Source organism: Micrasema longulum, unplaced genomic scaffold, assembly GCF_059751315.1.
Source record: "Micrasema longulum isolate JH-2025_06_02 unplaced genomic scaffold, ASM5975131v1 h1tg000595l, whole genome shotgun sequence".
In the NCBI taxonomy this organism is placed as follows: domain Eukaryota; kingdom Metazoa; phylum Arthropoda; class Insecta; order Trichoptera; family Brachycentridae; genus Micrasema; species Micrasema longulum.
The window spans coordinates 1214597-1239722 of NW_028277791.1; the positions used below are offsets into that span (position 1 = coordinate 1214597).

A 25126-nucleotide genomic window follows, 5' to 3' on the forward strand; every position below is an offset into this window, starting at 1 on the left:
AAATTGTTTCTTTGCAATGACAGCAAAATCGCTTTGAATATTTATTTGTTTATATGTTTTCTTACCGTATTTAATTTATATCGATACTATATCGATATATAATATACGTGAATATTGATTATAATTATAAATCTCTTCAAATTCAGATCTGGTGTTTTTGTTTTTTTATATAAAAAGAAAAATTCTGTTAAATAAATATTTACTAAAATCTTTATTTAAAACATGGTACCATTGAATTAAGAATAGTCCAGAAGGAGCGGGGCGTAGAATCATATTTGAATACATCGGACTATGTCCAATAATCCCCCACTATGCCCTCTTTTCACCGCTGGCATTCGTGATGTCGCCGCGTAATGTTGCTTGATGGGAAAAAAATAACCATAACACAAATGTAAGGTAAAAAAAAATCAATCTGATAATTTCTCTAAAAATTCATTGTGCACGCGGAAACATTGATTGACACAACAGAGTAAATAAATAAAGGGTCAAATGACCATTTACTTTATTTATTTAATTACTCTTATTAAATACAACGAGTAATTGAATTTATTGAACTTTGAACTAAAATTATAAAACAAATTTTAATTTACATAAAGGGTATATTTTTATATCATATTAAATAATATTTGATTTCTTAAAGATAATGTCGTTCAAATGTTCCCCGCGGCGTTGTTTAATCTGAGGTCTAATTTTCATTAGTTCTTTAATTAGATTAGCTAAGTACGGTAAATATTTTCTTTTATTAAATTTTGTTAAAAAAAATAAATTTACTACCCTGGGAACACTAACGAAATTTCCATTATGTTTCATAGATAATCTGACAGATGGAAAAATAATTCAATTTTTAAGTAATACATTTGCAACTTACACATTTATTTGATAATTACACATGAAATGTGATGCCATCCTGTTTCTTAAAGATCTTTTAAAGGACACAACACGGCATAGTTGTATTCAAATCAGGAGTTGCGTACTGAGCGACGTCTGAAAAGAAACTTATGGGTCAAAACGTAAACCTACTCATTTATGAGTAGTTAAGTCACCTCCTGTTTGATGTGCGTATGCGGTTTCTGGACTATTCTTTATTCTATGCATGATACTTAATATGTTACAAAAAATGTTTTAATTTAATTTTTCTAGATTTTATATATTTTATTAGAAATTTACGAATTTGTTAAAGAAATGTAAATATGTTTTAAGACACTTACATTTAAGAATTTGTAAAAACGTAGTTAATGGGTAAATTATATTTTGAATGAATATGATTACACTATAAATTCAAATATTTTTTTTCAAATTGTAAATAAAAATTAAGTAATGACGTAGGAAATGATGAATTTTATAATAGTTTCACATTTGAATTGGGTAGAAAAAACACAAAAATTACATGTAAATTTTAAGATCTGTCAGAAAATTTGAAATATTGTCTATTTGTTTCATTTATTTTTTTCAAAATAAAAATGGATTTTTAAAAAAAGCAAACTACACGTTTTTTAGAAAAAAAAGAGTAGTTTGACAAAGAATTCACAAAAAATACAATCATATTTAATTTTTTTAGACTGTAAATAATGGTTATACTTTATTAATATTTAGACTTTAGAAGATCGCTCAGATAAGTCAAAAGTATTAAAAATAAACAATTTGAAAATGTGAATAATATATTAAGACAAATATTATTGCCAGTGTGATACTAATTATTTTAATTTTATTTTGTTTCACAGCTACTTAAATTACTTTTTTTCGTTATTAAAATGTGAATATTAAATTAAAATTCCTATTTAAAATAAAACTAGTGAGTTGTGAAGATTAGGATCAAATTAAATTAATTGTAAATTTTAAAGGTAAGCATTTTGTATCATAAATTTTAGAGTATTCACGTAAATAAAATGTATTTAACTAATTTATATACGAAGTCAACTTGTGTTGACTAAAATGTAATAGGAATTGTTTGATGTTTTTTTTAATAACGTGATTTGAATAACAAATAATACAATTGCAAATTGGTTTTTGACTTGTGGATGATCAGTGAATAATATTATATAATGATGAATTTTTGCACAAAAAACTATGCAATGATTCGGTTTTTTTTAATGATGAGATGTTTCAACATTGTACGATGTTGAACAATAACGAATTGATATTTTTGTTGATTTTCAATCAAATTCTAAAGTTCCTTATTTAATCAAAAACATGTGTAAACAATGTAAGTTTTTACTTTTGAACCATTCCTGAGTCTCTTTTGAGTGAGAAATATGATTTGTATTTTGTAAATATTTCAACAATCATAAATAAATTTAATAAAAATAAAAAACTGTTTTTTTAATGTAAATTCCTTCATGATATAAAATCGTTGTTTACCGACAGATCGTGTTATCTCAGTCTTTTTACATCAGACAATACTACAGCCGACTTCATCGTGAAGCTCACCATTAGGCTTAAAATGACAGTACCGTATTTTGCGGACGATAAGATGTAAGAACATGTTTCTAGCAACATAAAATATTTTTTAACCATAAGACGCACTTAAACTTTTTATTGAATTAAAAAGGTGCGAATTATGGTTCAAAAAATACGGTATACATTATTCGTGGTAACAACTTTTTTTTTCATTGGGTGAAACATGTGGAATGTAGTACCGAAAAGGAGTATTTACAGGAAATTTTACTACATTACTTTTTTTTACATCTCCAGTTGAAGCACATAACAATTCTTGTCGAAACTGTAAGTCTAGTTTCTCATAACTGCAGTGAAGATGCTCCGTAGGAAAATTATCAAAATAAATTTTTCATTTTTAAAAAAGAACGAAAAAAGAGCGAGAATAAGTTTTCATAATAAATACAAAAGTGAAAGTTCTAAATTTTTTGATTAAACACCACAAACAAAAAACAGAGATATCACAACAGAGATGGAGAATAGTTTTCAAAAGCAATTCGATTCCCAGTAATTTACAGGGCTTTTAGCTGCATTATGTTTCCAAAACGAGTATTTTACGTCAATATTGTTCTTCTGATAGATTCTTGATTGATCCTCTACAAAATGGAAACAAATCTCTGTCTTAGAACATATAAACGTATTTTAAATATTGTTTAATATTTACTGATTATGCAAAAAACAGTTTTTATTTATTAATTCTAGTGAAAAATTCTAAAAAAATTGCCACAAATTTTTTTTTAAATGTCTTAAAACCACAGTATATAAAATTATGAATAACAAGAATAAATACCTCTGCATGGTTTTGGGATCTCTTTCAGCTGAGAAAATATCTCTTACACAATAATTGAACCAGATGAATCTCACCCCATCAAATAAGGTTCATGGAAAATCAAATGGAAAAGTCGGACGTTATATGGTCAAACATTGGCAAAATTGTGAGCAGTTTACAAAGTGGCTATCTAAACCAGCTAAGTAAGTCATAAACCCTGTAAATAACTATATTTTTATATTCCCTGCTCTCAAAAGTTTTCCATCTCTGTTGCAATAAGTTAAAGTTTAAATAGTCTTCTTATTGGTGGTTGAAAAGACAATTTGAGTTAAATATGTATCTTTCATTAGCTCAACATTTCCACATACTTAATTTTAATTATATAGGCATAAACAAAATGACTTGTTAATTTATTTTATTCGCAAGGTGTAACAATAATTTAAGAATTCGACATCGTGAAATTGCACTGGCCGCTTTTATTTCAGCAAAATTGGAAAATAAACTGAGTCGATTTTAAACAACACGATAAATCTACACTCACAGGAAACTTTATATTTCCAGCAGGAAAAATTTACGAGCATTTTCAAAATTGTATTAAACAAAAGACGATAAATTTGGCGGTTTCAATGCTTTCAATACAGACACAAATTGTTGCCACGGTTAAAGGATAATAAATCCTATTTCACGGTCTGAATTTCACTGTTTGTACTATTCCAGTTGTTACATCAAATACTTTTAGAATGTTTAATGATTTACTTATTTTTTAAATAAATTTACTCTTCAAAAACAGTTTTGTTGGCATATTTATATTATTTAAAAAAAAGGAATTAATTACTGGATTTAATTGCTATTTTTTTTTTAATAGAACTGATTGTTGGATGACCCAATTATATAAAACAAGTAACAAAAAAGGTCCTGACTAATGAAACTTTTAACTAGTCGGGATCTGAAATAATGAATCTCTGTAAAATAAAATTACAAAGTTTTGATGGCGTATTTTGCCAGTGTCATAAAAAAGGAATGAAGGTGATCTTACATCACAGACGAATATGGCTAATGCTGATAAATTCCAATCATAGTTTGAGGATAGGAAGTTTAGGAGCGTGAAGAAGGGTTAGTAGGAAGGTGGGGCTCGAACTGTCAGTAGGATTGCAATGAGTAACATCTCGCTGGAGGGTATGATTCTTTAAAATGCTGCGAACGCCCAGTCGTATTCCACCACAACACTACTGAGTAGTCCAATTTGTCAGCGTCCACGTCGCGAATCCCGGGAAATGGGATCACACTTATAATTCATTAGGGTTGTGGTCTCGTTGCGGACTCACGGATCAGAGGTCCGATGTTCGAATCCCACTCTACCCAAACTTAAATACCATTTTCTAATAGTGAGTTATGTACAACTCGTTAAAAATGGACACAAAAATCGAAGTTTTTGGGTAAATAATAAGAACGGAAATATTTCCTTTTAAAAAAATAAAAATAAATAACGGTGTGATTGCAGCAAATAACGAAAGGATGAAAGACGAGTTTTCGGTGCCTTTAAACCTGAACCAGCCAGCTAAGGGAAGATTACCCTGACAGGGAAACCATTCTGGTCATTTTTTACCAGGAATCACTAAAGCGAGTATATCCACTAAGAAGTTGGCTGCGGAATACAAGAGAAGCGCAGGATTTAGATGCTTTCGCTATAGTAATGGCCAACGTGGGGTGATCTGACAAGGCACCGCAAGAAGAAGGAAGATGGGAGTGTTTGGATATTCAATTCAATTCAGTTCATTTATTTAAATACAACATATACAAAACAAACATTTTTAATACATATAATAATAAAGGAGAAAAAAATTCATGAAAGAAACTCATATCAAAGTAGTAGGAGAATCCGGCTCCGGAAAGCCCCGTCGGATACATGGAACAGGATCAATATACAGAGCTATGTTGTTCATTATAGCGGTAGCCCTTCCAACAGGCATAACCATAGGCAAGTTGGTCCTGTATATCGGAATATGAAACAATCTATGCTGACGCTGTCTTAGGTAATTATCAGAAAAATACAAACCAATATTTCAGCAAGGAAGGAAGGGAAACCATCATTTATAGGTCAGAAGAAGAATACGCACATTGGGGAGTATTTTACCTTCAGCCTTACCAGTTGGTGTCCCATACAATAATGCCTCAACTGCATTCGGCAAATGTTGAACGTTTCTTATTTGCTGCGTTAGACTTTTTCGAAGCAATGACTTTTTGGTAAATCTAGTTGAATCAGAGTGAAGTGTTTCCCTTTGTAGAGTTTACTCATGTTTCACTGTTTCGTCCATCTTACCAGCAATTCTCCTTTAAAGGAGAAACCTCTGTATTTATGAATACTTAAAGCTAAATGTTATTTAATATCTGCGTAACCTTTTACCGACTTTTCGGTCTCGGTAGACCGGTGTTTTAAGACGTACCCGTCTCTTCGTCAGGACATCAATTAGACCCAATACCTATCTTCATCATAGTTATTGCACAAAAATATAAAACCAACACGACACGCATTTTAATAAGCAACCCTTACATGCGCTGATTAGGTTATGAAAATATTTTATGTTGTAGGAGAAATAAATGAAAAAAGAGGGAGGGGGGGGGGGCGTGAGTTAAATAAGTTAAGGGTGACCTTACGGTAATAATAATTTATTCTATAACTGGCTGTATTGTTTGATATTGATCAAAGGAACATTAATTTTAAAGCTTTCCTTATGTGAAAATTTCCATATTACTTACTTTTAACCCTTTATTATTTGTACGTTCGATTCTAATCTGCTGTATCTTTATTAAAATCATGATTAAAATTGACTAAGCGATTAGCAAATTTGAATAAGAATTTGTTTAATTGGTAACCTGACGAAGAGACGGGTACATCTCGAAACCGGTAGACATAGAAAAGGCAGTAAGTGATTAAATACAAATATTTAATAACATTTAATTAAATGTTTGACCGCAAAGTCACAGCTTTAAATAAATATTAATAGTAATTAAAGCATTTACTTGGTGGTAAAACATTTTGTAAAATGTCATTTAATAATTGTGTTCTCGTATAATTACATACTGGTTTTTATATGTCTACCAGTTTCGAGACGAACAATTTTTTTCAACAAGATATTAGTGTGCTACATTGGACACTGTAATGCAAACTCCATTATGATACACCTTCACCATGGTAATAATTGATCCAAAATATTGAACTAACGTTTTGATAGGAGCCATATTATTATTGTCTTGGCTTCTAATTAAAACAAAAATGTACAAGCAATTACATTATACATTTTTTAATTAGAAAAAAAATTACAGTAAGATATGTTTATTGTCAAATAATTATTATAAATAAATAACTAATAATATCTCGTTTTCGGGTTGGTTTAACATTAATGTTCATTTTTTCACCATAATTTGTCACTTTCTCTTATGTAACAAATAATTAGCATACTACAAAGCATGTGTGCATATTTAAAATGATTTTTGTACCACTGGGAACAAATAATCATCATAAATCAATGGTCAATATTCCTAAACAAATTCATAAAAAGTGGATTGGTGGTTGAATCGATTCTTATTAATCAATTAAGTACTATTTTAATTGTATTTAAACCTTTGTAGGCAATTACAGCATTCAACCGTATTGATAATAGGTCAAGATTGTCAGATATTTCAACGGAGATTAAAAACCCTATAAAAATGGAAGCCTAGGCATTTACTGGTCTTTGAACCTGTGGATGGCTGATTTTATAATTTTAGGAAAAATACCTCTTAGAAACTTTTTATTATTTTCTGTGTCTTTGAATAAAGAAACAAAATGAAATTGTTCACATCTACATTAAAAAATTTATAAACTTTAATAAAATAAACGTTAATTAGATATCAAGTTTTTATTTTTATTAAAAAAATACATATCAACATTTTTTATTTAAATTACATTTCAATAACTTTTTTTAATTATTAAGGGTTTATATATTTAAAGATTAACACTCCTAAAAAATACGATTTTAATGTATATTCCTGCAATTTAATTAACGTTAATTTGTACGCCGTTTTCGTTTTTTTAGTAATATATTAAATTATCTTATAACATAATAAATCAAACACTGATTCGAGTCTTCGGAACAGTTAATATTATTTTTACGAACATAAAAAAAAAAAAATCGTAACAATTGCTTCGCCTTGTTAGGGCATTTTAAAACGAATATGAAGATTAGATGGATTGAAAGTCCTTACATAGTTATATAAAACAATTGTCACGTTGGAGTTCTACAAAATAAACACCAAATCAATCAATATATTAAATTATTGTTGAAAAAAAAATTTTTCTTAGTAACGCAATAATTTATTTTTTTTTGTTTTGAATGAAAAAATAAAAGTTTATTTTGCTAACTGTAAATACTAATTAGAAAACAATATTACGTTATTTATTTTATAATTTTTTCAGAAGTTTTATTTTATGTTTAGTAAAAATATTTTCAAAATCAAATAGCTTTTATAATAATTTAATGCGTTGAGTTTATGAAATAAAAACACTTTAATAAGTGCTCAATGAAGGATATCAAAATACAAGAGTTTTTTTTAAAGGCGGAGACTCTTATTTTAAAGGAAAATGTTCAATCTCTGTGTCTGTTATTACTTACTACGCTTATTAATTAATTCTAACATAAAAACCTCATCAACTTCAAATTTTTTTTTTTAATTGTGTTATTTACAGTCTTAGGTATAATTAAAAATATTTAAAATATGAGGTATATTCGTATTTACTTAACAAAAATTCTTTATAAATATGAACCAAATATATGTGAAAAAATGATTTGCGCACAAAAATAGAACAAACATTTTGACAACACTTCTGACCTTTTTGAACTTTTGAAGAGGTTTGCATTTAATTAACTAAAAATATTTACATATTTCTTTACAAATAATACAAATGAACAGTCAATTTTATTTACTTTTATGATTGCTTCTATCAGAAAAACAAAGTTTACAAAAGTTTGTAACTTATCTTAAATTATACATCCCAGAGGAAGTGTAAAAGTTAATATTCGAAAACATAAAACAATTTAGAATAATTAATGAGGAAATTATCCACGAAAGTATTAGCGACCCAGAGAGTCGTGAAACGGAACCAGTAGAAGAGCTTGTCAACCAAACGGACTCGTCTCTCTGCATTGCTTCTATATGTTCTCCTGGGAAAGAAAGAAACATTAATCAAAAAACAGATAAACTGAATAAAAATACAATAAATAAAAAACAGTTTTTAAATTGGAAATAGCCCACAGTTATTATGCTGGTTAAGAATTGTAAAATTAATTGGCGCACTTGAAAAAAACACATATTTTAAAATGCCTTAAAATTAATACTATATTTAACAAGTTGTAATTATTTTAGATTATTCATTTGTCAACATTAAAAATATTTAAAAATTTAATTTTTTTTTTTTAATCATTAATTTTATTACATGTAGTAAATCTTATCACAGTAACTCTCCAAAAAAAGAGACTAACTCTTGTGCTTGGAGAGTGACTTACACTGTTTCAGTTGTTTATTTATAAGAGTTTATATAGGAGTACATGAAAAAGAAAAATAAAAACATAAGATATATAAAGAAAAAACATAAAACAATAATACATTTATACTAATGAAAATTGAATGTAGTTTTTACACAAGTTTAAAAAATTTCTTTAGATTAACTAATAATTTATTTATTCATATATTTTGCATTTTAAACGCTGAACGTTATTTGATACAGATATGAACCTTTCTGTTTTCATTTTTATAGGAATTTAACTGCAATATTGATTTTGAACCCAATTTTGTTATAAAATTCCAACAAAGCTTTCATTGATCGAATAATGTTATGTTAAAAATAATAATTTATTATGCATTAAAATTCTGAAAACCATTAATAATCTCTTTCGAAACATTAATTATTGATAAATATCAAACTATCGTAGTAAATTAATTGTCAACAATTGAATTTATGATTTTTACAAATAATTTATATGCTTGTGTTTACAAGTTTTTAGTTTTGTGTTTATTCTCAACGCGTTCTTGAAGGTGGTTAAGCCATTGTATTTGTAATCGCCGGATGAGTAAATACTTAATGGATTGAACAATAAAAGGAATGAATGTGAATGGCATTATTCTAGAAGAGAACCAAAGCACACAGCTCAAGAAACGGAAAACAAACTTTGCAAGTCACGTCATAGTTCCACTGTTTATTCCTTTAACTTTTCCATGAAGTGATAAAGGAAAGTGGTTTAAATAAATAATGCCCATGGAAAGGATTCAAAATGGGACATCGACCAGTGACTTTAGCACCTCGTGTTGAAAAAATATCAGAATCTACTACTACTACCATCACGCAATTTTTCGTAAGGACAGGCAGAGAGAATGGGCCGTCACACACGCCGATCCTAGCATACATTTCTAGCTTCTTCCTCATTTATACATTTTGTCATACATGCTCTTCGGTTCTGCCTGTTTTTGACATGACCAGACTAAAGATTTTGATTTATAGATCATGCCACGTCTTCCTTGGTCGTCTTTGCCTGACGTTACCGTTCATTTTCGCCGCATATAATTGTTTTACCATTCTTTCGTCGTCCATTCGTTCTACATGACCAACCTATCTCAGAGACCCGTTCTTAATCTTATTAATTAAACTCGACTCAGATTTACACTCTCACCTGATTTCATCATTCGCAACCCTGTCATACATTGATTTTTCACACATTCGTCTAAGAGTATTCATTTCGGTCGCGTTCACTCGGCTTTCATCCTTCTTCTGCCAGTTCCATGTTTCACTTCCATATATAAATGTTGGGACTCAAACTCCGTTTTGCGAAGCCAGTTTAGCTTTCAACATCTTTTTCTACTCTTCCACCTCTTGAAAACATGCTTCCCAAACACAAATTCTTCTACTTGTTCAAGACACTCGTTGTTTATATTTGTTGACATTATCATTGTTTATATTATCAGAAACTAAGTCTAATTTTTAAAGTACTTTCAATATTAAATTGACTTATTTGTAGTGTAACAGTTTTACGAGATCTTAATCTAAATTTACAAGTTATATCATTCTGGGTATAGGATGCCTGAAAATTAAAATGAGTTTTGTAATGACTGAGAAAAAGTTGTCTATAATTTGTAAAGCTTTGAGGTGATGTATAAATATATACTCGCATGTTCATAAGATATAAAATACAGTTTTTTTTCAGAGTAAAAAAGTAACGGAGATATCGTTCTTGACGTAATAGATTTATTTTTACCAGCTAACATACCTACAATCTTGTTTTTTAGACTAAAAACATAATTTATAACCAATTTTCCTTAAAACGATAACCTTAGCGACTTTTCTTTGAATTTTGTATCTTTTTACCGTCACCAAGGTTGAGAATAAATCTTTCTGCACAATGAGCGGGGGTTTACGCTATAAATCGGATTAATTAAGGCATCCTTTACGTCTTACTTCCCAGCCTAATGCTTTATCTAGATGGTATAACGCGTTAAAAATATTCATTTGGATTCGGGGTGGGGAGAAACTAATTTGTCGGCATGACAAATTGTCGGAATTAATTCTGTGGATCCGTTTAAGTACATATAATTTCAGTACAAAAGTATAAAACCTAAGGCCTAATTCTCCATTAAATCATATTTAAATCAACTTGTAAACTAGAATATAAATCAAGTCATTATTTCATCATTATGCTTTTTTGTTGTACACTAAAAAATATTTTGTTTCAAAGAAAAGCAAGGAAATCAAACGTAAATGTGCAGCAAACTAATTTATGAAAATAAAGATATTAAAAAACATTAGTGAAACGGAATCTTCGTTATATTGACTAAAACAAACCCCAAAGCTCTATAGGTTTAGGTGTCCCTAATTAAATGGCTAGTTAATTAAGGCCTTAGGAAAGCCAAACCTTTATTTTTTAACCTGTTCAAAACAAAGTACCTAGTTTAGTTCGAACGTGGTTCCAACAGACTTTTCTCTAGTGTTTCCAGTTAAATGTTAAATGTATTCTTGAGGTGTTTGCGATCTTTGTTTTCTTAACTCCTTTTTTTATTTTGTTGTATAGCAAAATGTTTTATTCAGAGTTTAAAGAAGCAATTCAGATAATTGAAAAACCAGTAATTAGTCTAATACCGTCGTAATTATCTTAATGCTCCTTTGTTTAAATGGAACAGTAATTGGAATTCCTTAGTAAATTTAGGGATTGGATTTACTTTGTTCTTGACAGTAAAAACGTCATTCGCGAGTTACCCACTCTTAGAACCTACTTTAAGTACAAACCGTTCATCACATTACCTTCCGTCCAACTTAATAATGCCAGGAGGCAGTTTAGGCGATAATTCACATAGCGAGTCATGCCGGGGTAGCATAATAAGGCAGGAGGTATTCGGGAATTACCTTCTATAACGTGAAGGGTGACAGTATCAGGAGCTATGGCCGGGCCCGTGCAGGTGTAGCGACCGGCGTCTCCCAATCCCACCGAAGCCACCGTGAGGCGGCTTGATCCAGTTCTCTCGGCGCGCTCGGTCTCCACGGAAATGCCTCCTCTCTCGGCCTTCAAACACGAGATATTTAATCACCTCACCAGTTCATGCGATCCTTGTTAAATTATTGAAACATTATTTTACAAAATATAATATGTTCGTATAATAACAAAATATTGATAAAATTAAAATAAAATTTTTTAACGATTTTAGGAAAACAAAAAAAATTTTCAAAACACGGTTTTTTAGGGCCAGACCGCGAATTTCAGAGGAACGTTCTTCATGGTAAGCTTTGAAAAAATCTCAATAAAATTTTTCAAAAAGGTCATTTTTTATTTATTTTTATAATCATAAAATGAAGTATATCTTTTATTTATCAGACGAGCATCCCTTCCGCAAACCCCTACCTCTCTCCGACCAAAAAAAATTGCGATGAAAATGTATTTGACTAACGAAGCGATACGCACCAGACGCGGATAAGGGAAGCGGCTGGGTAGGAGAAAGGTAACGGTTTTCGGAGGGCCTGCTAACGATTTACTTTATTTTGAGATTACAATGTTTTTTTTTTAATGACTTTTTGAAAAATTATCCGGATTTTTTTTAAAGCTTACCATGAGAAATATTCCTCTGAAATTTCGCGGTCTGGCCCTGAAAAACTGTTTATTTTTTTATTTATATATATCTAAATATACATACACACACACGTGTGCACATATAAACAAACATACACATACACACATGCATGCATACATAAAAACACATTTATAAATATATATATATATATATACACATACATACATACATACACACACACATATACATACATATACATCAATGATATCCAATAAAGCATCAATTAGCATCGCCACGATGAAACAATTTGTTGGCGGTTGAGGTTTCAATACTTCGATAAATAACAAAAAAATCTCAATCCAGGGAGTGATGTGCTGTAATTACAGTAAATTGGCCTTTTGGTCCATTGACATCGTGTTTAAATAGTGCAATATACACAGTTAGTTGATACGGAGATCCCCCTTTTCTTCATTATTTTCCTATTCGCATTCTATGGCGCATTGGCTGATTTTAGTAACATGGAAGGGAAAGTGATCAGTCTTACGCTCCAGTTCGGGGACAATGAAATATTGCAGTGTAGAAACCACCGAAAATCCCAATATTTCAAATCCCTAATGCCAGAAATCAAACCCTGGACCTAAGGTATAGTAGGCGAACTCGTCAAATACTTAACCACATGGAAAACTTATCCCCGCTAAAACTCATTTTTTAAAGATTTTTAATCGAGAGTGGCCATCGAATTGAAAATACTCACCCGGGGTGCTGACTTTACATATTTCACAGAACCTTATTGTTAATCCAGCAGGACACAAAAAATACTTTATTTTTAACATATTATAACAGAGAGAAATAACGTTTTAGAGAAGGAAATAAAGAAATACAGGCATCTAAATACCTTAAATCCGTTTATCTGTTAATGTTTGTGGTTAAAATCTTTATTGCCGCTGGTGAGATTCATCTCACTGAATTATTTCACCTGGGTACTAGACAACGCCCGAAAGACAAGACTTTTTTATTCCCTTCTTTAAAATGTTCTTCATCTCTGTTGTAATAAGTCAATATTAACAGTTCGCTAGGGAAATGAATCCAGTCTCTGTCGGTAAAAATTTGGACATACTCAATACATTTTTATTATCTTTTTACTGCTCCAAAACTTTGAAGACATTTTCTCTAAGTCATGTGAGAGTAGTTTTTTCTTGTTCATGAAGTTGTTTGGTATGTCAAATATATCAATTTTGAGACGAATAGACCTTAAGATCTATTGACATACTAGTATGATCATTTCGACAAATATACTGTTGTTAGAAGAACTAAATTTTCGTCGAATTTTCTTTTTTTTCAATCCGCAAGAGGTATCAATCACAATTGTTTGATCAATGCCATTTTGGGTCAAATTAGCCCCTCGATCGCAAGCTGGGGTTATTTTTCTCCCCGCTGTTCACTTCATCAGGAGTGGGGGGTAAGTATGGAAGGGGTAAATCAACCCTTATCAATGTCGTCACACATGGACACTATCTGGATAAACCATCAGAGAGCCAGTTTCCTCAGCCCTACTGTGTACCCGATTAACGCGAGACGCGTTTTCTGTTTTGCCAGGATTCCATAAATAAAGCACTGACAGATTTTTAAATATCTGAAGTGCGGTCAAAGGGTTGGCGCGCAATAAAAATCTGTCAAAGTGGAGATAAAAAAAGTACTCATTTTGCAGTTCGTTTGTGTTTGCCTTAGTAGCTTTGACTGCAGTTGAAAAGTATAAAGAGATATCAATATTATTCATTTTAATTCCATTCAGTAGGAAATAAATTAATCAACAGTCAAATAAATGCCATTAAGGTGTCTTGTTTCTCTGTGATTCTTTTATCTATCAATAAATTAGTGTCTTTTTTATATTATTAATTATTTTTTATTTTATTATTTATATTTGAAAAATTTCCAAACCTTTTAAAAAACCAAATACATTAAAAACTTCATATTAAAAACTATTTATTATTTATATTTGAAGAATTTCCAAACCTTTTAAAAAACCAAATACATTAAAAACTTAATATTATTTCCATTTGTAAATACTCACTACAAACTACTAACTTTAAAATACCTTTTTTTTACTTAAATTTTAATTTTTAAACAACTTTCATTTATGTTTTTCTTTTTCCTTCTCTTTTGTAAACTTTCATAATTAACCTTACATATAATTGCTTTATAATATGGAAACTTCACTGGTCCATTAGAATAAAGCCCAATTGTGTAAAATATTAAACTTTGTAACTGTACTGTATGTTTCCTGAATAAAAAAAATAAATAAAAAAAAACACTTTCGTACGCAGTAATTTGGAGTTTGCATCTGTTGTGTGGAGCCCACAATACATAACAAGCATAGAAAGGATTGAAAATGTTCAACAAAATTTTCTAAAATACCTATATTATGTAAACAATGAAATGCTTTGTACTTACAACCAATCAGCCAAACAAAATTGATTTTTTACCCTTGAAAATAGACGCACTGTTTATAAATTATGCTATTTATATAAATTATTAAATAATAAAGTAGACTCTTTTAACCTACTCTCCAAAATTAATCTTAATGTCCCCTTTTGCGTGACAAGAAAAAAGTATTTATTCCATCTCCCAGTTTGTAGCACTAAATATGCACAACACTCTTTCCTCTATCGTTCTTGCTCTAACTATAATGTTTTTTTTTCATCTATTGATATATTTTACATACCCCTTAACTTATTTTAAAATAAATTAAGAATTATTATTTCTGGCTGCAATGCGATTCCACTTACTATTTTATGATGCACACTCCTGAACACTTACTCCCACACTAATACACATAAACACACATCTACACTTACTCTCATACAAATACACATAAACACATCCTTTTGTTGTAACACGATTTAATAATATGTGATTATATGATATGATATGATTTTTATTTAGAAACTTTGCTGGTTTGCCTTTAAACTGTATTTTTTGAAAATGTTAATATTTCATTGTTGACTGTTTGTTTCTTTAAAATAAATAAATATATAAATAATAAATAAATATTAATTTGATCAAATAATTGTTCATTTCAGATTTATGATACAAAGTATAATGGCACTAAATAGTTTAATTTTACTTTGAGCTATGTTTATTTTAACTTCTTGTCAGCTAAATTAATAATTCTATAGTATAAGCTCAATATGATTTTTAAAATATTCACATTTTTTCAGCACATAGAACATTCTGCGCTTTTTTAATCAAAAAATTGTTTGTTCAATTACATAAAAATTCTGAAAAAAACTTCTATTGACTATATAAATATAAAACACTAGTTGAAAGAGCTCAACGGCTATAAATTAATCGTTTTATTGATAACATATATTACATACGAACATAACCCGGCAATTCTTTGCTATTGCTTAATTTGAGTACATACTTGTATAAAGATTAAATGAACACAATCGAAAGTTTAATAATAATTATTGTATTTAGTCTAAATCACATATGTACGTAAACATTATTATTTATAAGTTTTGGTTTATATAAATTGTGGGGACAGAGAATTTTGGTTGTGTCTTGAAAGCGTTTAAAAACCGTTCGGTTGAACGTAAAAAATATGGTGTAACTTTTCATTGGTAAGTAGGTACCTAGGTACTTGTTTATGTTTAAATTACAGAACTCAAAGTTATTAATTTTTAAATATTGAATTTAAGTAGGTACCTAGGTACTTGTTGATGGATGAATTCCAAAATATTAAATAATTCATTTTCAAATATAGTATTATTTTTGCAACCATAAAAGGCCTTCTAACAGGGGTGCACCTAATTAAAGAATGCGATTTTCAAAAATGTATTTAATGTCAGTCATTATTTTATTTTTACCAAAAATACAGTTATTAGAAATAAATGGGTAGAAATTATAAGGAATTTTAGAAAAGAATCTGGTTAAGATCCATAAAAAGTGAATTTTGTTTGTAGGCATTTAAAAACAATCTTTTTTTATGCACACAAAACAGCATCCTTTCATTTTTTGGAATATGCATTCTCGGCAAATGCAGCCCTTATAAACAATAAAAAAAAATTACAGGCTCCTAACTTTTTTTTTATTATTAATTAATTGATGATATAAGAGTTCTAAATATGCTTGTAGCAAAGATCTACATTTCACTGAAAACCGCATGTTAATCCGTTCAGTAGTATTTAGTCCATCAAGGACATACATACAAACATTGCCTTTTATATATATAGATTAGATTTTTTTCTCGGGATCTGGTTACACATTATTTTTCATTGGATATAAAATAATTACTGTCCACCTATTTAAATTTTGTATCCATTTCTATGTAGTTTTATCCTAAAATAAAGATTGAAATTCAAATTTCACGTCACAACAACATACGTTAATAACATTGATTTCATGTCAAGGAAGGTCAAAAAAAACTGGACTTTTTAGGCACGGTTCATCTAGAAATGGCATTAAAAATGTTCCGTTTAAATTTATTGCCACTACGTTTTGCTGTTAATGAGATCATTTTCATATCGAGCAACGCGAGATAGGTTTGGCTTTGATATAGTATGGTTGATATGCTATTTTAAATATTTTTTTTCAAATTTCACGTCTTTACGACTTTGCTAAAAAGTTTTATTTTAAACCGAGAAAGGCTGAGTAAAATTTAGCAAGAAAAAAGCACCGTTGACTTATAAATTAAATCTTAAATGACGTTCAAATTTCGTTTCACTACATCATTCCGCTTTGGAGGAGTTCTTGTGACGGAAAAACAAACAAACAGACACAAAAACTTATTTTTCTTTTTACTATTTCGATTTTAAAAACGGGTTTAAAATGACTTTAAAGTTAAAATCACCAAAAAACATCTACAAATACTCGTAATACAAAATATTTTGACAGTTCCAAAAGTTACTTGTAAATGAAAAATAAAATATAAAATAATTTGTAAAAAAATGCTAGGTAAATGCGCTCTAAGGAGTTAATTGAAGTTGATGTAGGGATATTTTAAGAGAGATAGAGAACATATTTGAGAAGGGAATTGTAAATCAAGGTATTTGCATTTTCAAGGGCTGATGAACTGTCATTGGCTAGATATAACCAGATAAAATTAATACCACAAACTAATAATGGTTATGTTTGTATGTGATCCTATTGTCCTGGTGATCAGTGTGATATCTTCGTATGAAATGAAACATTTGACTTGGACGAACTGGCATCTATCTTCCAAGTACATTAAGTCGCCCGAGGCTTTGAGGTTACATTATAAGTGACGCGATACACCTTTGCCGAGACATGTTCTCCTGGTATGTTTTTATCGCGGTGAACCCATCTTGCCCCGTCTCTTCCTGTAAAATCCTTTATAACACGACAGCAAATAAGGTATAAAGGACCTTTGTGAACAAGGACTAAATCACCGAACCTGATTTTCATATGCCGGCAATGTGACGTTATACATTGTTCTTTTTCAGGATAATGTCCTTTTACTGTTTTGTGGATCTTTTTTTATTGTTTTCCTTTATTGTCCTTTGAGTGTCAGCATGAATTATATAACGTGTGGTTTGAGCCACTGCAGATGAATATTTTATGTCCGGAATTGAATAAAAACTATTTTGAAATAAACATTTTGTTTTTTATCTTAGAATCTTCAATTACTGATAAAAATACTATTTTTAAATTGTTTCTTCAAAAATATTTTTCCTTGAGAATTTTTTAATTGAGTATATATAATATTGCGCTATAATTTATTTCCGATTTTTTTTTGTACTTAAATAAGAACATTTATGTTTGTTATTATTTGTAATTTATATTTATATTTTTTTAATTTGGAAAATAAGTATTTGCGTTTTTACAATTTACCCAAATATTTCATTTTGAGGGCAGTTTTCAACGAGTTATTGATAAACAAATAACTATTAAAAAATGGGAATCATGTTGACGTAAAGTGGGATTCGAACCTCCGATCTTTGATCCGTGAGTACAAGATACTAGCCACGGGACCACAACCCGATTAATAGAAATAAAAGTCCTCTATTTGGAATAATCATTCACCGATTTTATTGCTTTCGAAGAATCTTTAGGGCTATTTTTATTGTAGATTTTTTTTAAATTAAAATACTTGTGCTTCTATCGATAAAATATAATATGTAATTTAAATTTTATGTCACCTCTATATTAATGGAAACGTTTTAAAGGTTGAATGTTGTATTTTTTTTTTCCTAACAATGCATTATGTTTTTTATATTGTAACTGGCATATTTAATAAAAACAATGAATATGCATTACATATAGCCTGAAACTTGAAATGGTGTTTTAAACAGGGTTTTAAGGTGTTTACCTGAAAGCTTATTGCTAGTCCTTTATGGAGCCATTGGACATTAGGAACACTTCGCACCATAACTCTCTGAGGTCTTTCCCAATAAGGATCTCCCCCGAAATACAGCCTACACTCGAAGGTCACCGTGGACCCTATCCTCACGTACTGCTGCTTGGGACCGGAAATAGAGGCTTTCACGGAGGTTGATGTACTGGACGGAAGCGGGGAATCTTTCAGCAGTACCTCTGAAATGAATATCAAAAGTTTTATTTTTAATTTTTCAGTACAAAAACGCAAAAAAATATGGTTAGAAGGGTACTTCAAGATCCAAAAATGCTTTTTGTAGACTATTGTTTTTTTATGGTGAGAAAATAAATATTATGTTTATTATTTATTATCAAAATATTTTTATTTTTAGACTTCTTCTTGTGCTAAAAAAATGAGAACCAATTTGTGGTATCAGGAGATTTGAGCTTTGGAATTTTGATCCGTGAGTCAACAACATTACCATAGGGCCACAAAGTTTATATCCCGAAATAAGTCCATACATTCACATTAATGATTTGTCATTAAATTATTTCTTCAAATTTACTGCTATGTGAAATTTACCAATCCTTACATATTTTAACGTTTTTATTTTTTCCATTTCTTAAATTTGAGTTATTTAATAACGAATTTATGTTTATGAAATCACATATAATAACATTATTTTAACCTTTTATTTTTAGTTTTAAAAGAGTTATTTATTGTTTTTACTTCTAAACCCATTTTATGTATAAATTTTTTTGTTTTTCTTTTTTTAATATTTTTTTTATTTATTTAAAAATAGTTGAAAATTTATTTTTACAACACAACTACAACACATTATTTACACAAAATATATTTTTACTTTCATTCTTTAAGTTGGAAGTGTTCATTTTTACTTAATAAATATGTAAATTTTATTGTAAAATAAAATACAATGCGCGTCGTGCATATAAATATTACAAAAACACACTTGTTTATGTCTATAGAGGTTAAACATATTATTGAATAAATGTTCTGAATACATTTTTACTATTTTTGTACCTACTGTTTAAACACATTTTGATCTTCGATTATATGTTTTATTTGTTAAAATAGTTCAAAGTGATTTAGTCAAAACATTATATTTCTAATATAAATGACGAGTTGATAACTTTAAAAAAACTTAAACTTTAGTTTAAAAACCAAATTAAGTTTTTTGCATCAAAGCCTCAAAACATTTTCAGTTGGCTTTATGTTTAACATTCATTATTTTTCATTACTGTGTGAGAAATTTATCAGCTTTACTCTTTGAACCGTATGTACACTCAAACGAACACTTACTTTGTGATTTTATTTTTCCCTCAATAAATAAAAGAATAATGTCGGTTTTTTATTTTTATTTCTGGCAACCTTCTCTATGGCGTCTATTTTTGTCCGCTAGGTTGCAAAACATAATCTTACGTTTAATGTCATTCACATTTGACAGTTCAACTCTCAATGAAACATTTGATTCATTGAGCACCGAATGTATGTTCAAATAAAAATAGCATTAATTTCTAAACAATACAAAAAAACAAAAAAGGGAAACTTTCAATTCATTCTCTTATATAAAATATTTGTTTTACATTTGCCAGATTTAATTCGGGTTTCTAAAGACTAAGGGTTTAATTTGACGTCGGTTAAGTGCCTTCTTGCAATGCATTAAACCCTTCAGACATTGCAAGGGTTTAAAGCTTTAATGGCGTACGCAATCCAAAAGCTATCTTAGATCTAAGCACCATTAAAAAGCGTTCTTATAAAACAGACGTTCCTACAAACAAAACTGTAAATTAAATCAAATACTTTGTGGTTTTCTTTCCCATTAAGAGAAATGGTTAGCCTTTCTAACCCTCGGTGTTGAAATTGTCAAACGTAGTAACTACTAATATTATTTGTGCGACCTGACGAAATTGATACATGATATAAAATATATCTTATGGTGACTTGTATGAAGGGCGTCGGAGTTATGTAATGTTTTAAATAAGGTTTTTAATATGAATTGATGTTATTTAATTTGTAAATATTTTACAATAAATGCAGACTTTTTTCACCAAATTTGATACAAGTCAATATAGTTTTTGCTACCACTTGGGTTTGATATATAGTCATAAAAAAAAAAAAATATCTGGCAAAGGTCCTCCATATACCTACTCGTATTTCCTCAAATTCACATTGAAAGGGTAAGTAAAAGTAGTAGAATTAAAGTAAATTAAAATCGCGATTAATAAAGTTGAAAAATTGAAATACAACAACTCGGCCATATACGAAAAACATTGTTTTTTTGTATAAATGAAACCGATAGGAAGACCCACGTTCTTTGAAAAGGTTTTTTGGGTATGTGGATGTGGCAAATTAAAAAAATGTTTTCCATATGTATTTAGAATTTGTGTCGTTTGTTTTGTTTGTATTAATACTTTCTTCTTCCTTTCCGAAGCGGGATCTGGAGCATGCGGCCGTGGTTTCGATTTGAAACTAACACTGTATTCCTTCACTGTCATACTGGGAAATTAAAAAAAGGTAATTGTACTGACCATATGAATTTGATTGATCACAAAGAGACAATACTGCAATGAAGGGTACAATGAAAGCTTTTAAAGTTTCTATGTTTTGTTATTTTCACGGTTTGATGGAAGATAAAAAAGAAATTTCCGCTTAATGAGTTTAAAAAAAATTTAATATAAATAATAATATATGCAGTAAATTCAAAATAATCAGTTGTGCTTTTGAAATCAATATGGATATTGTGGAGAAATGCTTTCATATATAAATGTAAAAAAGAAATTCGATAAAAATACGTTGCCAGAAAAACGCAACAGGTTTGGACTTGGTAGTTGTGACGTCAAGATTTGTGACAATGTTCTTAACAAATTTGAATGAACAGGAGCAAATAAACATGAATCGTGATGTATTAGGGTCGTGGCCAATGGAATGGCCGTTTTTGCAGGAATTCAAAAAAAAATTTTTTTATGCTACTCACAATTAGCAAAATTTTTTTTTTACTGGACAGTATTTCACAGTTCTTTTTTACTTTATTTTTTTTATAAAAAAAATTCTATTTCTCTATTGAAGAAATATACAAGTCTTTTTGAACAGTTTTGAGAACGGAGTGGGTGCTTTCATTATTACATACAAGGCAGTGGACAACGAAGTTTTAGTCCCAACACTTATGTATGGAAGTGAAACTTGGAACTAGCAGAGGAAGGATGAAAGCCGAATGCGATCTCTTAGACGAATGTGTGGGAAATCAATGTATGACAGGGTTACGAATGATGAAATCAGGCGAGAGTGTAAATCTGAGACAAGTATAATTGATAAGATTAAGAAAGGGTCTCTGAGATGGTTTGGTCACGTAGAACGAATGGACGACGAGAGAATAGTAAAACAAGTATATATGGCAAAAATGAACGGCAACGTTAGACGAGGACGACCAAGGAAGACGTGGCATGATCAGATAAACCAAAATCTTAAGTCTGGTCATGTCAAAAGCAGACAGAACCGAAGGGCTTGTATGACAAGATGTATGAATGTGAAAGAGGCTAGGATTGTATGCCAGGATAGACGTGTGTGGCGGTCCATTCTCTCTGCCTACTCCTACGGGGAAATGGCGTGATGGTAGTAGTAGTAGTAGTAATTGAAATTTCATATTAATTTGTTTTGAACATTATTATGTGTAATTTTTAATAACTTTGTATACACTCATTTATTTTTTTGACTTGTTAAACTGATGGGAAATTGGAATGTTTTATTTTTAACAATAAAATATTCTGTATTAAAAAATATCGAAACATTTGGATTGTTTTGAATAAAATATGTTAAAACAAAGAAAACAAAAAATGTGAATTAGGCATTTTTAGAGACTAGGATAAAGAAACTCTTTCTGCCCTTTATTTTGAATAAAATCAGATGTCAAAAATAAAGAGCGAAGACAATTCGGCTAAATGGCTTGGCTGATACAGAGTTTGTTAGAGCTACATGGCAGCTTGGGGGAAGATGTAGAAGTATGCTCCCTCAAAATCAAATGATGAGGATTTTCAAAATTAACGTTTCGTAATTAACTCAATCTGCATACTAACTAATTTAACTTCTATAAAAACTATTAATAGTTTTGAGAAAACTTTTTGAACAAACAGATAATTTTAGCTTCAGTATTTATCTAATATAGACACAATGAAACTATTTTGCGTGTGCTAGCGAAACGCTTACTATGTAAAGAACTGAAAGTTTTTCGTACAAAGAAAGATTTTCCGTTTCCTGAACACTCACGTTCCAAATATTTGCGGTTGTGAAATGATAGGTAGGTTTCGAGATATTTTCAGTTTCATGGCATTTTTAGTTTCAGTGTTTTCTCTGTTTCAGCATCTCAAGGTTTTGATATAGTCCTTCTGACTTTACATAAAAAAAACAGCTGTAGGAATCACAATAATAGTAAGAATAATGTTGGACCAGTTATTTTTATTCAAATTAGTAAATAATAAAATTGATTCTCCTATCCTACTAGAAAGACTTCCATTCCGTGTGTCATCTAGACCGACAAGACAAAATCTTTTGTTTTACACTGAAAACGCGTAAACAAACTATTTTAAACAATCTACAATACCTTGAATATGCGACCAATATAACAATATATTTACCGAGGCTGATATTTTTTGTTACAATGTATGTAAATTTAGGTCGAAAATTATAGAAATTTTGAGAGAAGCAGACATTTAACTTTATTATTATTACTACAAAATTATATTTTTATTTCTTTTCTTTTACATTTATTATAGCGAACAAAATTTAAATTATTGTATTAAGTGTTAACAATTTTTTTGGTGTGTGCATGAGTTTCTTACACTTACATACAAAGAAATTGGCAATATATGTGTACATACTGTTTGTTTACTTAACAAAATAAATAAATAAACAATACTGAAGCGATTTTCTATATTAAACACAATGAATTGTGTTTTCTTGAAAAATAACCTTTAACGCCCCAAAATTTATCAACAAAAATGACAAATATGCTTGGATGAATTTTTTTGAGAAAAATCATCGTCATCGTCAGTTTGCATAGAGCAGCGTATAAAGATCAATAATATTACAGAAAAGATAGGGTTATCAAGGGAAAATCATATATTTAGTCAATTTGAACACAAAAATTTCACATTCTTCCTGCCAAAAACTGAACTCGGGACCTCGACCACGGTGTGCAAACATGACATTACGAGGCACATATTTCCAATCAATTTTGTTTTCATAAAATTTACTCAGAAGTACCCAGAGTCCTGAACCAGGATTCTGGTTCCCTTTCACAAACATGTCGCGTCCCGCGACAAAAATAATTATACCTATAAGATAATCAGAACCGTTATAGCTTAAAAGTAAAATTGAATATAGAAAACAAATCAATCGCGTAAATAAACGCTTTACCCGACAGCGGTCAACAGCGGCGGTCACGTGATACCTCCCACCACACTAGTTTTTTTGAACGTAGGGCCGTAGCACTCGGCTGGCGAGCCAGCCAGTTGCAATCTGCTTCGCGAGCAGTGTCCACGCCGCGCTAGGCCAGTTTTCCCTCGCAAATAGCTATGGGAGTTTTGGTATAATTCCCTATGCACCATGTTGAGCTGTGCCCAAAAAAAACTTGTATTCTAATTAAACCAGCTTCCGGTAAGTCTTCAACAACTTTCGAATATATAAATCAACTTGTTTCGCTTATACAAATTTGTAATTTTTCATTATTGTCCACAGATCGGATACGTATGATCATTTTAAGCTAGAATCCATTATGACGGCTGTTTAGCCTTATACACCACGTAACAACTAACAAATCTCCATTTAGTAAGTACAGTATACAGCACGGAACTGTTGTTTTTTTTTTTAACTTACTTTCTCGAGCCGTTTGTAAAGAAATACATTTTTTTGTAGTATGGAGAGTCAGGTTACCCCGGAATCTCGCCCTTGAACCTGAATTGTCGACATTTTCCTTGATTCATCCTGCAGAGGCGTGACTCAGCAGTTCTTCTCCTCAATGGCAAATCGACACAGGACGCCATTTCTAGGATCCTTCGTAATCGCTGGTGTTCCTAGTACTTCCTTCTCAAGTAAAATAATATAGAATGGTTCGAATCTCTCAGAGGATTATGTGAGTACCTCGCGTGCGTCTCTTCATAAAGGTTGGTGGAAATATACTTCGAAAATTAGTGACTCCTAATATAATACTACAGTGAACTAATGGATACACAGGATTATTCAAATCTTTATCCTCATTACGGGGAACCGCTGCCCAAATTATTTTCGGTTCTAGGACACTTAGAAGTAATCACATTGTAGGTTAATTTCGAATCCTTTTAATAATGGGCTATTTTCAATTTTAATTCTTACTAGGAGAGATCTCTGCTCCAATTATTATTAATCCTGTTTACTATAATTAAGTTCCTCATAAATAATTGTTGAACATCTTGAGAAACATATATGTCCGTTGTCTGTAAAACTATATT

The 25126-nt window shown here is 30.1% G+C and overlaps 1 protein-coding gene across 1 annotated transcript in view; it reads right to left on the reverse strand.

Annotated features, from left to right (window-relative positions):
• Positions 1-7089: 7089 nt before the first annotated feature.
• LOC148280320 (lachesin-like) overlaps positions 7090-25126 on the reverse strand; it is a gene marked incomplete at its 5' end in the record, with an annotated part of 144562 nt that continues 126525 nt past the window's right edge. Inside the window, 3 exons of the mRNA XM_088228570.1 lie at positions 7090-8403; positions 11631-11787; positions 18621-18844. Coding sequence (XP_088084696.1) covers positions 8216-8403; positions 11631-11787; positions 18621-18844 — 569 coding nt within the window. The remainder of the gene's footprint in view (positions 8404-11630; positions 11788-18620; positions 18845-25126) is intronic.